The sequence below is a fragment of the Solea solea genome, chromosome 19 (assembly GCF_958295425.1).
Source record: "Solea solea chromosome 19, fSolSol10.1, whole genome shotgun sequence".
Taxonomy (NCBI): Eukaryota; Metazoa; Chordata; class Actinopteri; order Pleuronectiformes; family Soleidae; genus Solea; species Solea solea.
In genome coordinates, this window is record NC_081152.1 from 3,054,491 (window position 1) to 3,071,669 (window position 17,179).

At 38.3% G+C, this 17,179-nt stretch overlaps 2 protein-coding genes across 2 annotated transcripts; both read left to right on the forward strand.

Annotated features, from left to right (window-relative positions):
* Positions 1-1,675: 1,675 nt before the first annotated feature.
* On the forward strand, positions 1,676-7,211 carry derl2 (derlin 2). Its single transcript, XM_058618189.1, has 7 exons — positions 1,676-1,909; positions 3,515-3,580; positions 3,894-3,967; positions 4,216-4,309; positions 4,764-4,959; positions 5,104-5,194; positions 6,045-7,211. Exons 1-7 carry the CDS (start codon positions 1,817-1,819, stop codon positions 6,148-6,150), a joined length of 720 nt encoding a protein of 239 aa, XP_058474172.1. The 5' UTR covers positions 1,676-1,816; the 3' UTR covers positions 6,151-7,211.
* Positions 7,212-8,028: 817 nt separating this feature from the next.
* LOC131446723 (SWI/SNF-related matrix-associated actin-dependent regulator of chromatin subfamily B member 1-like) lies at positions 8,029-14,379 on the forward strand. The gene is made up of 9 exons (XM_058618133.1): positions 8,029-8,188; positions 9,658-9,769; positions 9,885-9,993; positions 10,172-10,309; positions 10,639-10,766; positions 10,920-11,086; positions 11,881-12,071; positions 12,168-12,299; positions 13,775-14,379. Exons 1-9 carry the CDS (start codon positions 8,099-8,101, stop codon positions 13,812-13,814), a joined length of 1,107 nt encoding a protein of 368 aa, XP_058474116.1. The 5' UTR covers positions 8,029-8,098; the 3' UTR covers positions 13,815-14,379.
* Positions 14,380-17,179: the final 2,800 nt, after the last annotated feature.

Here is a 17,179-nt window from a genome sequence, read left to right on the forward strand (position 1 = left end):
TTCGAAAGGTAAGATACAGCACATCAAACGCAACAGCATGATATTCTTTATTATCTTTTTACTTTTTCTCAGCCTTTTTCATCTTCCTCTGGATTAAAGGCAATTTGAACATTATGGGAACACTGTGTTCTGTGTCTTAGGTTGCGTGCCAAGGAATCTGTTGAGGATCTGTTGTCTGTTGTACATATGTATATGTATATATGTATATATACATATACATATATACATATACACATGTGGATGTAAAATTCACCTGGTGGACAAATTCTACAGAGGAAAATTGGTGACAGAAGCCTCATGAATGGGATGTATTTAGACATCCTTTTAGGAGTTTTAGACTGGAAAAACCATCCCTCTACAGAGGTGGACACAGACACCAACTATCAGCCACCTACAATGCTGTCCTGAGCTCTCTTCCATAAAGCAAACACATAACAACAACAGTGAAGTTCAACAGCGACACTATAGTAGTCTGCCTCTCAGGTGACCCACAGAGGCTTGTTGCATGAATGGGGTGACGTCTACAAACAAGGCAATCAAGGATTTCGGACTTCACGGAACAAGCCTCTGCCGGCCTGTTCAAATGCACGTTAGTGTCAAAAGTCTATCACAAATTCTGTTGCTCATATTGCAAGCAAGTGCAGAAGTAATGTAAAGTAAGACAGTAATAAACAAGTCATACAATAAAACTACAAAAAGATAAAACCAACCCAACATCTCATACTGGGTTAAAAGCCAAAGAGTTTAAATGGGTTTTAAGATGTATTGTCTAACATGCTGTGGAAGATTGTTACACAATCTGGGCACAGTGACAGAAAAGGATAAAATGAACTCTAAAGTGCACGGGCAGCCAGTGGAGTGAGGCTAAAATAGGTGTTAATGTGTTCCCTCTTACAAGATGCAGTAATCCAGGCGAGACTTAACAAAGGCCTGGATTACTGTCTCAAAGTGCTGTTTTGAAAGGCTATGCTTCACCTTTGTTAATTTTCTTAAATAAAAAAAGCTGGACTTCACTACTGCACAGATTTGACGGTCCATTTTAAAACCACTGTCCATTTTAAAACCCAGATTTGTGACTTTAGGCTCAACATGCGGTGCCAGAGGGCCCAGGTCAACAGGAAGGGACTCACAGGAGCCATTGGGTCCGAACACCATCACTTCTGTCTTCCTTTTGTTAAAATGTAAAAGGTTCAGGCTATCCACACTTTGATCTCGTCAAGAAACTCCAGAAGTGAATTGACAGAGGAGGCATCCTTGTGGTGTTGTATTAGATTTATTTTATTTTTATTGTATTAATTGTTCTGTCAAATGTCATTCAATTTGTGAACATGTATGTATATATATATGTATATATATATATATATATATATATATATATATATATATATATATATATACATATGTACAACAGACAACTGATCCTCAACAGATTCCTTGGCACGCAAACCTAAAACACAGAGGAAGATGAAAAAGACTGAGAAAAAGTAAAAAGATAATAAAGAGTATCATGCTGTTGCCTTTGATGTCCTGTATCTCACCTTGGATCTGTATTCTCTATTCCTTTCATGTGGGAAGAAAAAAGTGAAACATCAAATAATTGATTTATTTATTTTTTAACTTTTTTATTTATTTACCATTTAGATACCCTTTTCCAAACTCTAGTCCAGTAGGTGGCGGCAATGATCTGTTATGTTGCTAGACTGTGGGGGGCAGGCGTTGCACTCGGTGCCGGAAATGATTGATTCGATTAGAAGAAGGGAAGAAGAAGAAGACGTGACGTGTCAACGAAGTGCCGGAAGTTTTCACTTGGTTGAAAATGGCTTATCAAACATTACAGCAGGAGTATTTACAAATTCCTATTGTTACCAGGGCATATACGACCGCGTGTGTCCTCACAACTGCTGCAGTGGTAAAGTTGACTCCTATTTGTGTTGTGTTGCTAAAGCCGTAGCTCTAAACCGCTTAACGTAGCTGCTGCAATGTCGATTTGTAGCTGCTAGCTCGATGCAGTAGCTCGAGCTGCTGTGAGAATGAGACGTGTCTGTTTTCACGGGGTGATTGTTCTCTGTTCTCTGTTCGAGAGATTTTGTTTTCGTTTTTGACTAATTCAACGAGCGCATGCTAACTTTAGCTGCTTATGCTACAGATGTAGCGATGTGTGTGTCTCTCTCTGTTGAGGGTTCCCTCAGTAACCCGCACGTTCAGTCTAAATTAGACATGTACATTCACGTGTTTTAAAGTTAAGGCGATGTCACATTATCTGCGGTCAGATAAAGTGTATCTCTGCCTGCATGGATGGCAGAAGATGCGACTCTCCCTGATGGGAGTCGGGTCTTCTCGTTCGCTACAAAGAATCGTCTCTCTTCGCGGACGGCACATCACTATTATATAGTTTAAATCAGTTCTAATTTTTGTAAACACTGTGTGCTCATAACTTCACATCGAAATACATCACTGCGATTCTATGTTGGCAAGCTAGAGAACACGCTGAAGTTAAATGTAATGTAACTACATGTGTCAATGGTTGTCAATGCCAGTGCTAAATGGTGCTAAACTGTCCTTTCGCCATCAAGAGTAGAAAAGTGATTTATAAAGAGCATTAATTATAAATACAGACTATACTCTTCACTCACAAGTTATTGATCTATTCTTGTATGAAGTTCCTAAAAGGGATACTTTTTACTAATACTATTTTTTTTGGTAGCAATGAGTAACAAAGGTAGGGGAGTAAAAGTGACTAGAAATATAAACAACAAAGTAATGTACAGATTTGTGAGTTTTTTACTTGAGGACAGTAACAAAGTATTTGTACTTTGTTACATTACAACACATTGAACATCTTTCCAACTTTATCCAAATGAACTGGGCTCAGCATTTCACAGATGTTTCAGAAGCAATGCTGTGCTATTATTAGGAGGAGATACAGTATTGCAGATGATTTGTGAAAGTGCAGCCCTTACTGTTTTGAATGTGGTTTCTTGTAGGCAGTTGCTCTCCCCCTTTTCAATACTGTGTACCACTACCGCCACATTTTCAGTGGTAAGAAATACTGGAAAGTACAGGGAAACTTCCACACCTGCTCTCAGCAGAGTCTCTGTCACGGCACACAAAGTGCAACTAGCTCAGATGACACTATGACAGCTACAGATAAAGGAGATTGATCACCAACACAACAACAGGGGGGGTAGACATGGAACACTGGACCCAAGCTGGACTCAAAGGGCGTTGGCACTCATTTTTGTTATCCTTTAAAAATCAATTCACTGTTGCAGCACTATTGGTAACATGTATAAAACCCAGACCAACTGCTTTATTTTTTTCAGCAAGAAATTATAAGATGTTCTGGACATGGATCTGGATTCAGAATTTTATGTAACAGTTGTTTTATGTCTCACCTTGTGAGATTTAGGAGTGTACTGACACTGTGGGTAACTGAGCAGCCCTGGTGGAGGTTTGTGCTCTCTGTGTATATTTTCTCTTGTTAATGAAGTCTTTATTATGTCTTCTCTCCCAGCAACTAGAGATCATCACACCATTTCAGCTATACTTTAACCCGGATTTGATTCTAAGGAATTACCAAGTGAGTAATTGCCCCCATTGTTTGTCTACATCTTTTATCATCTGGATTCAGTGTACACAAAGGTTTCATCACTCGTAACCTCAGCTCATGACTTAGTTGATCAAAAATTAGACATATTTTCATTCATTTTAATCTAAGAACTCCTCTCCAACTAGAATTTATTCATATGACCTGCCTCACTTTAGTATATTTACTAACTGCAACATATTCACCTTAAGTTAAGCCTATGGTTTATTGGTTTAATCAAGGAAATGGTCATAGGGTTTATGTGTATTTGTGCTATGTACAGCTAAACTGTTTTGTCATTTTCTAGGTATGGCGAATAATAACCAACTTCCTGTTTTTTGGTCCAGTCGGCTTCAATTTCCTCTTCAATATGATTTTTCTGTATCCTTTTCGATTTAAGGCTCTCTCTTTTTTCTTTTTTTTTAGACAGGAAGTCAGTTTGCAAACTTTCGGTTTCTCATGGGAGCACTAAAAAGCTTTCAAAGATGAAAAGATGTCTTGATAAAGATGAACTAGTGCATATCAGATCAGTAACACAGTCCAGTGTAATGTAATAAAGTTATTTGGCTAAAAATAAAGATGTATAAAAGGCAATTTGTGTGTAGATTTCCTTAACCATTTGCTTTTAGGTACAGATACTGTCGTATGCTGGAGGAGGGCTCTTTCAGGGGACGCACTGCTGACTTTGTCTTCATGTTCCTCTTTGGTGGTCTTCTGATGACTGTATCCTTTCAGATTTGTTGGTATATAGCACAACATCACATCATACATGATCTTACGGCACTTGACAAAGTACGGTTGAGATAAAGCAGTGAACACATTTTTAACACACCCCTTCCCACGCTAAAGTCCCACAGGAAAATGTGCGTTTATCATAGTACATTTTCACAGTAATGTAAAGTATGGATTAAAGGAAGTATGGATTTACTTTGTATTTCGATACCGGCAGGTAAGAAGACTGTGATGCAGAGATTCAGGTGTATACAATCATAAACAAAGGGTATTAGAAGAGGTCATTCACATGAGAGGCATTGCTGAAAGAACTAGAGAGCACATGTGTAACTCATGGGTAACATTGACACACTCAAAAAGTCAAAATTGTGAATTAGCATTTTCCTTTTTTTTTTAGTTTGACTGGTTAAAAGTGTCTTAGTCATGGTCTTTAACGAGATTTTAGATATTTGGGACCTTTGTGAGTCTGGTGTTCCTGGGACAAGCTTTCACCATCATGCTGGTATATGTGTGGAGCCGACGAAACCCAAACGTTCGCATGAACTTCTTTGGCCTCTTGAATTTCCAGGCACCCTTTCTTCCATGGGTGCTAATGGGATTCTCACTTCTACTAGGCAACTCCATCATTGTGGATCTTTTAGGTATCTGCTACTGTCACCTGCAGTCATTATTTAGCATTAACAATATACAATATTTTGACCTGTACTGTTTGCTTATAGCCGAGAGGAACAGTACGGTGTACAGTATGAATGGTGCTTGTCTTCATTTTTCATTCCTTTCTTCAGGAATCGCTGTAGGTCATGTGTACTTTTTCCTGGAGGATGTTTTCCCCAACCAGCCAGGTGGTGGTAGGTGGCTCAAGACCCCATCTATTATGTAAGTCTTCATACACTACAGTAAAAATGTTTGTACATTAAGTATATACGGTTTATATCGTACATAATGGTAACATACGAGTTAGGTGACATTCTTAGAGCTGTCCACTTTTAATCTGATCTCTCAGGACACAGATGTAAAAACCAGGTCTGACCTTGACTAAAGTCAGACATCACTGTGCTTCCACACTGGCATCAACTATAGCTGAAGGCGTTATGTGTTAGGGTTGTCCTTCCGTCCCATTGGGCTTGTAATTGGAGTAGGGCTGCAATTAACAATTATTTTCATAACTGATGAATCTGTAGATCCTTTTGTTGAGTAATTGAGTAATTGTTTGGTCCATAAAATATCAGAAAATTCTGAAAAATGTTGACCAGTGTTTTTGAAACAAACTAAAATTATTCAGTTTTAATGATTTCTTTGTTAATATGAAGCAAAGAAACCATAAAGTATTCACTTTTTAGAAGATGAAGACAGTCAACCACACTGCATGTCCTGGGTACTGGACAGGACAGGTTAATAAAAAAAAGACAAGTTATATTGGGAAAAGGGGCAGACAATTTTTGACAATTCTACAGCCATAGAATCAAAATAAATCCAGACGGCCTGATTATCATGATGGTCATAAGAGGGTTAAATGCAGAAGATACTGTCACTGATTGATGTGTGTTCACTTGGACTCAAACAACAGCTTAGATTTTGGTGGTCTGGTGGTGGTGATTTACAGTTTGCTTGTTGCAGTTTTGCATTGTGAATGTAATGTCACAGGCAATTTGACGTATGAGAGACTGCATATGTATAGCAGTATGTATATCTTTACTCACTCTGCTCTTCTGTGCATCTGTAATAGAAAGATGTTATTCGACACTCCAGAGGAAGACGCCAACTATAACCCACTACCCGAGGAGCGCCCAGGAGGTTTTGCCTGGGGAGAGGGACAGCGCCTTGGTGGTTAAATGTGGTCAGAGATCATCCCTGATTGTCAGGTCACTTCAAAGGACATTCTCTCAGAGAAATAAAGGGAACGAACATGGTCTTTGCTTTTGACATGTTTGTTAAGTTCTGGGTGAAAAATGCCAAACAACCAGAGTCGTTTTGGAGATAAGTTTGTTGTCTTTTGATATGGGCTAAATCATCCTCAGAAACTCTTCTTGGTGCCAGATCATTGCTCTAAAACTATTGGAGAGAACACAAGCTTTGTGATGAACTTTGGACAGTGAGCCTTTGGGCACAGCAGATGTTTGTCTTCATCTCAGATAAAACATTGATATGTACAACTACTGTCACATGAAAGAGGAAAAACTGCAGCAGAAAATTATCACAAATCTTTTGGTCAGATTGCAAGTGCATTGCTTTTTTGTTTTACGTTTTTTTAATGAGTGAATATGTGGTGAATGATTGTTTTAATTTGTTTAGAAAGTAGTGGTGTTGCATTAATGCAAATACTTCTCTCTGCAAATGGCGTCAGACAATTTGATGTAAACATTATGTTCTCGTGACTTAACTCTAAAGCAGGTCATTTTAGACAGATGAAGACTGAACTGCTCAGTATTTCCTATACTTTCAGTTATAGTTATGTTGTCAGAGATGTGCCCTTTTTTATTTTATTGATATTGATACTTAAAGGTCCAATGTGTAAAATTTAGGTGGATAAGTTTCATTTGGCAGACATTGAAGATAAATAAATGATACTTAATTTTTTAAGTGTATAATTACCGGATTGTATGAATCATTGTTTTTCATTCGCCCCAAAATGAGTGTCGTCAGCTCTATGGAGGCTGTCATTATTGTCCAATATGTGTTTATAATAGCCTATAATGGACAAACTAACCATCTTTTGAGTTTTGATGCTAACTGATGGCTATGTAGGTTCTCCAATACACTTGGAAAGGAAGGATGAGATGAGGGATATCCAGCTGTAACAAGCAACTTCAACTAATGTTGCTAAATTTTACACACTGTACCTTTTAAATCAAAGATGTATTGAGACATGTAATACACAAACTACTTTCCAAAAGCTTGAGTCCTACTTTTTTTTCCTGTGGCCAATTTTTAATTTTTAATCTTTAATCGGTCTTTATGATGGCATAATATTAATTTAAAAATGACCACGCTTTACTTGGATCAGTTTTTAATATGCACAACTGGAAACGCAACTGTTGTGTTTGACTGTCTTAAGTTTTGATTATGCCACACATTTGCTGTTCTTTGATATCACAACGTTATATTTTCCATGTTATTTCAATCATGTTTTGCATAAACATAATGGAAATAAATAAATAATGATAAAATTATTACTATTTAGCACCAAATGCAATTGTGACATATCAATAATATCCAAAACGTGAAAATATAAATTGTAACAAAAATAAAATTCTGAAGCCCACCAAAAAGTATTACGTGATATTATAATTAATCAATATAATGGGACGTGTCATAAAGTCATTTTCTTGATTATTATTTATTTTTACGTATTGTTTTTTTCAAGCTAAATGTGTATGTGATTCGCCTCATTCTTTAAAATGGGACACTCATTTTAGATCCCACTTTTTAACACTAGGGGGCAGTAATGCACTTTGCACATTGAAATGCACGTATCTTATTGACAATGCTGCGTTCGTGGTTTTCGGAAATAAACCCATCGAAAATAAAAAAAGAAATATAAATTTAAACACGTACATATATTCACATAAAAGGTACATGTTCTGTAAAGTGTGACACCATTCTCTGGTTATTTATTTGGTGTATTTAATATTATTGAGCATACATGCTGTTGTGTTGTAGAAGTGCAGTAAGCTCAACTGAACACTTTTTATGGAGGCACTGTCTTTACCGCGAGTCTTGAACATACCTGGAGAAGACGAGGCTCGTTAGCAGTTAGCTGCCTATCGACTGCTATTAAAGATGCAACTGGCTTTAAGTAAAACGTTCGGTCAGAAGCCAGTAAAATTTCAGTTGGAACAAGATGGGGATTTTTACATGGTTGGATCGGAGGTATGTAACTATCTGGTCATTCAATTACAGCGCTTAGCTTGCTGACGTTAGCCCAGTTATCCATTATACTGGTCGTCTAGGGTTAGCGTGCTAACATGCTAACGAGTCCCATTGACAACAAAGAACCATGTACAACTCTGAACGGCATGTGATAAAATTTAAGACAGGAACTGGCGAATTAAACCTCATTTATCGTCATCTCCTAAACCAAGTATTTAAGGGTTTGCCTTTGCTTTGGTTCCGTAACTTATCATCTGGTTGTAAAATGAAGTTTTAAAGCAGTAAAAGTTTTCTCTTACATGTTCGTGCCCGGCATTAAAAAGTTTCGTACAATGCATTGTCGCTAAGTTTGAGCTCTTTCCCACAGTCTCTATTAGTCAATTTTGCAATTTATTATATTCAGTCATTTCGTTGAAAAAACAAAACTATTACGATTTCTGCCTGTCAATGTCCCACTCCGAGACGCGTGTGGTAGTCTCTCTGAGGTCTGATCAGGCAAAACTAAAGAGCTGCTATGCACCAGATTCCTGTTTTGTGGCCACAGTAATGTGTTAAACCCTGAAAAACAAAAACAGTTATAATATTTGTAAATTAAACTGTAAAGGGTGATATTTATAGTATAGTGTTTACTAAGCTGGTGTTAGGAGACAATCCTGTTTAGGCTTGAAACATTTTGGGAAAATATTAACTCAAAATCGTGTGACTTGCTATTACCCTTTGTTCAGTATTTACTGTTTAATAGATTAGAATCTTGGATTGTTGTTGGAGCATATCACATATTTTACCATCAAAATATTAATTATTCTATGTGTATGATTGTAGACACTAGTGTATTTGCCTCCCATCACCTGGACTACACACACACACACACACACACCACACCCCCTTTTAGACAGAAAGCAGGATACTGTGCAGGTATATAATCCCTGTGTGCTAAAGAACGGGTATAATTTTCTCTATTCTGTCATCATACTTGAATATTGGGAGGGTATCTCCAGCTGATTAACATTTGGAGTTGATGAGTCAAAGGTCAAAAATATAGTCCAAAAAAGATCTTATCTGAGACACCTCTGCAAAAGATAGATGCATCCCTTTAGTCCCAACTTGAAGCTTTATGGCCCTGTGTCCAGAATAATGTCACGAAGGCAGAAAGAAGTGAAGTCAGAAAGGTACATCTTGTGATGTAGGAACAGATTAACTGTTACAATTAATAATATTAGAGCTTGTATAGATCATCTAGTCATTGTCATGTTGTATAAATGACATCATGATGATGTCATTTTGGAATTGCATATTTTAACATAAATTGTTTAGTAAATCAGCATTGCCTTATTGATGTATAGGACATATGATATGGTGGAATGTGACTTGCACAAGATCATTTAGGCTTATTAATTCCATATATTTTGAATATAGTGGCCAAATGATAATTTTATATTTAACTCAAATGTTCACCCTTTGCCATGCAGGTTGGAAACTATTTACGCATGTTCAGAGGCTCTTTGTATAAAAGATACCCATCTTTATGGAGGAGGCTGGCGTCTGTGGATGAACGGAAAAAAATTGTGGCATCATCACACGGTAAGTGCCTTTGTTTTTTTTTAACTGGAACTTTACATAGTCCATTTGGACCATTGCTACTCTTGAAGATCCAAGACTAGCAGTTCAATTCTAACAAAAGATGTATTTGCTGTAGCCACGAGTGTTACCCTGTTGAAGGCATCAGAATGCGAAGAGATCTTTGAGGGCAATGACGAGAAGTACAAGGCAGTGTCCATCAGCACAGAGCCCCCAGCTTACCTCAGGTATTTATGTTTTCCTCTGACAATTATTAGTTTTGTTTGTGTCCTCAAATACAGATGTACAACAGCTTTTCATTATTCTTACTATGTTTTAGTTTTGTAAATGTAATACTTGATTCCTGTCATACTACTAAAAGAAGAAACAACTTCTTAACTTTTCTTTTTTTTTTTCCCTGTAAAGAGAGCAGAAAGGAAAGAGGAGCAGTCAGTGGGTCCCCACGCTTCCCAACAGCTCTCACCATCTAGACGCTGTGCCTTGCTCCACCACGATCAACCGCAACAGATTGGGTCGTGACAGGAAGAGGACCTTCCCCTTGTGGTGAGAAAGTTTTTTTTTTCATACATTATAGTGCATTACTATGACTCTTAATCCTTTCAGTCTTCATCTGATATTAATTAGTTCTCCACTAAAATCCGCTAAAGTAGCTCTGCTGCTCCACTGTATTGTTGAAGATGCAATTTCCATGGCCTAGTGAGATTACATGATGATTTTGATAAAGAAGTTGTTATTTTAGGCGACTTTAACATAAATTGGAATGATAAGAAAATCACTGATCAGTATAATCTCAGTCACACCAACTAGATCAATATTTAGAGTTATTTGGTCCAGCAGTAATAATTTCACATTGTGTCTTGTGTGTCACTCAGCTTCGATGACCATGACCCTGCAGTTATCCATGAGAACGCAGGCCAGGTCGAGAGTCTGGTTCCCATTCGTCTTGACATGGAGATCGATGGACAGAAACTGCGAGATGCCTTCACATGGAACATGAATGGTAAACATACTCCAATGAGCTTGTGATTCTCCAAAATATACAACATTGTCAGCGATTGACATGCGACTTATATAGAAAATATAGTGATAATTGTCTTCTCAATGTTTTTTTCTGCTGTGTTAAGTTGACATTTCACCTCCTCTACAACCGCAGAGAAACTCATGACCCCAGAGATGTTTGCGGAGATTTTGTGTGATGACCTGGACCTGAATCCTCTGGCCTTTGTTCCTGCCATTGCCTCAGCCATTCGTCAGCAGATTGAGTCCTACCCCGCTGACAGCGTACTAGAAGAGCAGGCAGACCAGAGAGTCATCATCAAGGTGAGTCAATACCTCTGGGGGAATCGTAGAATACAGGGTAGTTTGAAAGATGTAAATCTACACGAATATACTACAGTCATAAATGATTAGGAATCTTTTAGCCTTTTAGTCTGAGTTAGGGCTGCACGATAAATCGTTTAAGAATCGCGATCTCGATTCACAACTACACGTGATCCCATTTCTAAATGGCAACGATTCAAATAAACAATCCTATTTTCCTCGATCGCAGGCTTTCAGCAGTGCTGTCGCAAAAGAAACTGAACTTATTCACATTTAAGAAGTTTAATAAATATTTAAAAAAAAAAACATTTATATGGGTAGAAGTATAAACTGTATGTTTCAGGAAGGAACAGTCGAGGGAAGTAAACAAGTTGGCATCACAGATAGCTTCTATCTATCTCTTCTATTCTTTCTTTTTTCTACCTGCACAAATACAAAGAGGAGGTCATGTGATCTGTACAGTGCAACCAGATATTTACGTGGGGCTGCAAACACAATTAAATAATGGATGTTAATGTAATCTAGTTAAAATCCTATCTAGATACTTCAATTCTATTCTCGGTATAAAACAAGCTTTCAATCATTTTATTTAATATTTATTACATAATAATGCCTTTAGAAAGTGTCACATTAACTGTGAAGATAGATTTATCACAGCTTGATAAGATTAGATGCCACTTTGGTGTTAAAAGGGAAACTAAGATAAGATAAGATGCCTTTTGTTGTTACTGTACAAAATTGCTACACAAGAACTGGATGTGTATAGTCTATAATGTTTGTTTTGTGTCCCTCAGCTGAACATCCATGTGGGGAATATCTCGTTAGTGGACCAGTTTGAGTGGGACATGTCAGAGAGGGAAAACTCCCCGGAGTCATTTGCGCTGAAGCTTTGCTCTGAGCTGGGTTTGGGAGGAGAGTTTGTGACCACTATCGCCTACAGCATTCGAGGTCAACTCAGCTGGCACCAGAGGACGTATGCCTTCAGGTAACTCAGCTGCTTTGTGCTGCATAAGAAGGATGTGGGTGATTCTTCTGTCATGCACTGATTATTTAATGCAATGTGTGTGACATTTCCCCACAGTGAGAATCCACTCCCCACAGTAGAGATCGCCATCCGCAATACTGGAGATGCGGACCAATGGTGCCCCCTGCTGGAGACTCTCACAGATGCTGAAATGGAAAAGAAGATCCGAGACCAAGACAGGAACACAAGGTGAGACAGCTCAATGTATCACATCATTAAATGTACCGTGTCTTCTTGTAGCTTCTAATTCTATCCAAGTTTTTTTATCCAGTTCTTACAGTTACTTGTTTGATCTGTCGGCTGTTCAGTTGAACATCGATCTCGAGCACAGAGAATGTCGAACGCTAATGAACATAATGTCTAGTGCACACATTATAATGTTGTGTTGCTCTCTGGATGTTTCTCTTTTATGAAATAAAACACAGAATAGTGTTGCATGAGAAAGCAGATCATCGCTCACAGAAATCTACATGCACTATAATGTTAGCAGTAGTTGGATTATGCAGCTGTTGGCCGTGAACGTCCAGTGTATCAGTGCTGAAACACTGTCCAGTCTGCGCACCTGCAGTGGTGATATTGCCCACAGCTTCCTCACTGTCACATTCAAAATTCTAGTTTCACACCTCAAAAATGATGGCTCTGCCCTTTTATTTACATGCACTCTTGCTGTTTTACATTGTTTTATTCATACGTTGTGCAGTTTCTCTCATTGAAAAAAAGAAAAACTACCACTAACCTCTGGGCTGTGTCTTTAGTAAGGTTAGAGGATATGGACAAACTATTAATTAAAACAATGGGAAAGGGTACAATCGTCTTTATTGCTAAATAGAATTACTGCATAATTGTAACCACAGACGTGTTGTTGGTATTTATCCAAGAGTCTAACACTGATTTGCATTGTGGGTGATGGTATGTAAATAGTCAGGGATAGTTAAGAATCAAATATGAATGAATGTCTTTATTTTGGTTACATTGATATAAAAAGTAAACAGATAATTTAACACAAGTATGCCAACAACAGAACAAGGAATAGGCTTATTTTTGCCTGTCCTGTACAACACAAGGAAAAAGCAAGAAAGTCAGAAATGTTGAGAAAATACATAAAACATTGCACTTACAATTACAGCACTAGACTTTCAATTGGCATTGTAAGCTGTCATTATTTTACATTTCAACCCCAAAAACACAATTCAATTCCATCGTCAAGTTTGTTCCATAACTTAACCCCCCAAAAAACTGACACACATCTATATTTAATATTCATTCTCGTTTTGATCTTTTCAAACATTTAAAGACTTTTTGAATGCAAACAGGAAGAGTTTTATTCACCACACACCAACAAATATCTCTAGTGTTTTAGAATATACAATGTCTAAAAAAATTCAACCATTCTTTTGAGCTGGTTGACCAACATTTATTAAATCTGTCATATTCATGCATCTAATGAAAACAGCTGTTTGAGGTCCCATCTCAGGGGCTCACAATTAGATTTGGACCTGGATCATTGAGAAGTTGTGTTTCTAGAACTGCATAACCAGAGGTTCTTTTCATTTTGAGCAAATGAACTTACTGTAACAAAGTTCTCCTTATAATAGTATTGCTTAAAAACAGTGTCATAATGTGCTCAGATTGTTTGTAACAATGTGACCAATGTGTTCTTCTAGGCGTATGAGGAGACTGGCCAACACTGCTCCATCATGGTAGAAAGAGACAGGTTGAAGATACTGAAGTGGACTCTCCTTGTCTCTTGTTGTCCTGCAAATGGGTATTTCTGTAAGAAATGTGTGGTCACATCATTGACTGACACACACACTCACACACACACACACACACATCCATGTGTTCAGAGTTGCGCATTATAATCATTTCACTACTCGTCATGTCATTAACTCAAATCTGAGCCCACGTCACTATTAGATGTGTTTCACATAAAGGGTTAATGTGATATCTCATTACATACCACGCCACTTTCACACTACACAAAAGAGCACACCAGTACAATGACTGATGTCACATGAATATGAATGGTCAGTCACACTATTACATTCTCACGTCTCATGAACGAGGTTTGTCTCTTACTCTGTTTGCTGAATCGTCAGCGAGTGAGATAGTCGGCGTCCTGTTCTACGAACATCTTGAACAGCGTTATACTGGAGGTTTCTTTCAGAGCCGGTGATTGCAACTCTTTGGAAAGACGAAACCATGACTACACATGAGAACATGAAATTATACTGTTAAATGATGCCACTTTTCCACTACTCAGTCCCAGCACAGCTTTTTGCTTTACCATCGGTGATAGTACCTGGTACCTGGTACCGGCGAGGTTCCGAGCAAGTTGAGCTGATGCTATGTGTGACGTCATCAGACTGCCGTCCACTGATTGGTCAGAATGTCGTCACAGGAAGAGTCTTGAGCACCACATCAGACACTGCCAAACTCAATTAAAAAGACCTAAAAACCTGCAACAAACTGATTCTAATGATTCAGTTACACTGAAAACAACTGCTTTACTAGTCACTAGTTTGTGTCATATGTAAAACCAAGTCACGGCATGTAGTGCAGTGATGACTCCGCCCACGGTGACGAGGTGCTATAGTCATGGAAAACCAACCAAACTGTGCAGAGTTGAGCTGCGCCGGGACTGTGCAGTGGAAAAGCACCATTAGAGGGACGGTGTAGGGTTTTTCATGTTGTATGAGGTACTGACACATAGTCAGTCCTGACTGTGCTGTGCATTCACCACAGAGAATCTCCCAGAGACACGGAGGCTTCACTGGTAACACAGCTGCAGAGCGACAGATAATATATGCCTGTGTACGTCTGTGACATCTTAAGAATATGTTTACTGCTTCATCTTTACCATATACAGTAAAACTGCAAACTGAAGTTTCTGTAAAGTGCTCCCTCTCCTAAACCTAAAACCTCCACAGACGCCGTGCACCCTTCGAGCAGATTTCAGAATTCACAGATTCAGAGAAAGGAAAACGAGTCATGGTGTTACATATTACTGGAATGACCTCTGCTTTAGATGAATGTCGTGTTTACATTAGAATACATGTTTTTACTGTCGGGTACTGATTATGCAGTGTCCATCATTTTACTGAGTGGTCGATACAAATGTACTGTCACAGCTTTACCGTCTCATCTCGCCATTGTATTTAATGCTGCTTCATACAGAAAAGTGAGCTTGTTTGTTTGTTTTTCCAAACACTGTAACCTGTTTGTTTGTTTTTTTATGTAAACATTTTGAGTTTTTGTTGTGATCTGTGTTAATGTAGTAAAACTGATGTCTCATAGAATTGTGAAGTCTCTGTATCAACTTTGTAAGCAGATAAGCAGATGTTGGTAGGACTGCATCCACTGCATCCACTTTCATTGTACAGTGTTGACAATGCCAATAAAGATATTCTATTCTATTTTATTCGCTTTGTGACAAATGTTGGCGCCCTCACGATACTCTTTTGTGGCGTCCACATATCAGACACGCTGTATAATCCAAGCATGGCAAAATCCGTTTCAGATTAAAATCAGATTTGCCAGCACTGGTCAGAAGCTCTGTGAACTAAAAAAAAGAAAAAAAGAGCAGATTTTCTCTATGGACTTTGGTGTGGAAGAGTGAGCAGTTTACAAACTTCAGTTTCCAGTTAAAAAATCTGTTTTACTGAGCAATAATTAACTGTCAAAAAAACAAAAAATTCCATGTGACCAGAGTTGTTCTTCCAATAAATCGTAGATCAACCAAAAATGAGTTTTTGATAAAGAAAAGCTAATTATTTTTGATCCAGTTTCTTTTTGCCTGAAATCTGTAAGTGGAATGTGAGAAAACTAGTCAAACAAACGTTCCTCAGACAGGTGCACAGGTATGTTGGTCTCTACCTCATGCTTTTGTAAGAGAGAGCAGTTTATTTACCGCTAAAATAACAGCTTTAATCATGTTGATGGTGTTTGCTTGTATTAAATTATTTTATTACCGCACAACACTAACATTCCAGAATAATGCCAAAGTGAATTGGTTACAAAGACTTTGACATGGAAAAAATAGCATAAATCACCAATATTCAGAGAGGAAGTAAGGCTTTACCAGCCTTTACTTGCCATTCACCCATTCACACACACTTTCATACAAGCATATTAAGATTTTAGACATTTCCCTGGTAATTGTTGGCGATTAACCCATGTTTTTAGGATTTAAAAGTCTTTTTAACTGATCTACAGTTCGGCATTGTTCGGCTTGATTCTTGTGTCGGACGTCTTGTCCACTCTGACCAATCAGTGGACGGCAGTCTAACGACGTCACGCATAGTGTCGCCTCAGCTCGTTTGGAACCTTGCCAGAGCAGGTACTAAAAAAAAAGGTACCAGGTATTATCACTGATGGAGAAGCAAAATAACCGTTCCTTTAAAGGAAACGCACCATATGTGCAGCATATTTGCTGTCACTCATCTTTCACAGTCGTCAGGAGCAACGTGGGGTTAAGTGCCTTGCCCAAGGACGCGTCCCAGTGTGTTTATCAGAGTGACTGCATTATCAGGAATCATGAGAAACAGTCACAGATGCTATGTTGTCAGAAATCCAGTCAAGAGATTGATCACATTTTATTTCACATTTATTAGTACACACTTGTGACTGCAGAGGGAGCTGTTGCCAGATGTTGCAGGCAGTGGGTGAATAGTGTGTGTGTGAAATAAAACATAGATGTTTGTATGATTGTGTGTGTGTGAATGGCAAACCTGACGCCTGCTAAATAAATATACTGTACATTATTTTCCATTTCCATGATAGTGAGTGACTGAAGAGTGTTTTCCCTGCTCAGTGATTGCGGTGAATTTGTTTCCATTCCCTGATGAAGTAGGCCAGGTCTCTGAAGACCTGAGAACTGCAGTGACATAGATCTGCAAATGTATCTGCAGCATGTGGACTGTGTTCTGAGCTGAGTGAGGGCTTCTGATCACTTCTGTTTCCACTGTCACTTCTGTTTGTATCAGACTCACAAGACAAAAGCCTCTCAGTCACTGAGGACAGAGTAAAAAAAACTAGTTGGCAAGAACCACGTACATCTTTTTTGATGA

What these genes read in the sequence shown, in the direction of transcription:
- derl2 (XM_058618189.1), top strand. Translation starts at nt 1,817, where the DNA reads ATGGCTTATCAAACATTACAGCAGGAGTATTTACAAATTCCTATTGTT. An exon ending in TCCTCACAACTGCTGCAGTG is followed by an intron (nt 1,910 to 3,514) that starts GTAAAGTTGACT and finishes CTTCTCTCCCAG; the next exon opens with CAACTAGAGATCATCACACC. An exon ending in TGATTCTAAGGAATTACCAA is followed by an intron (nt 3,581 to 3,893) that starts GTGAGTAATTGC and finishes GTCATTTTCTAG; the next exon opens with GTATGGCGAATAATAACCAA.
- LOC131446723 (XM_058618133.1), top strand. Translation starts at nt 8,099, where the DNA reads ATGCAACTGGCTTTAAGTAAAACGTTCGGTCAGAAGCCAGTAAAATTT. An exon ending in GAGCCCCCAGCTTACCTCAG is followed by an intron (nt 9,994 to 10,171) that starts GTATTTATGTTT and finishes TTCCCTGTAAAG; the next exon opens with AGAGCAGAAAGGAAAGAGGA. An exon ending in GACCAAGACAGGAACACAAG is followed by an intron (nt 12,300 to 13,774) that starts GTGAGACAGCTC and finishes GTGTTCTTCTAG; the next exon opens with GCGTATGAGGAGACTGGCCA.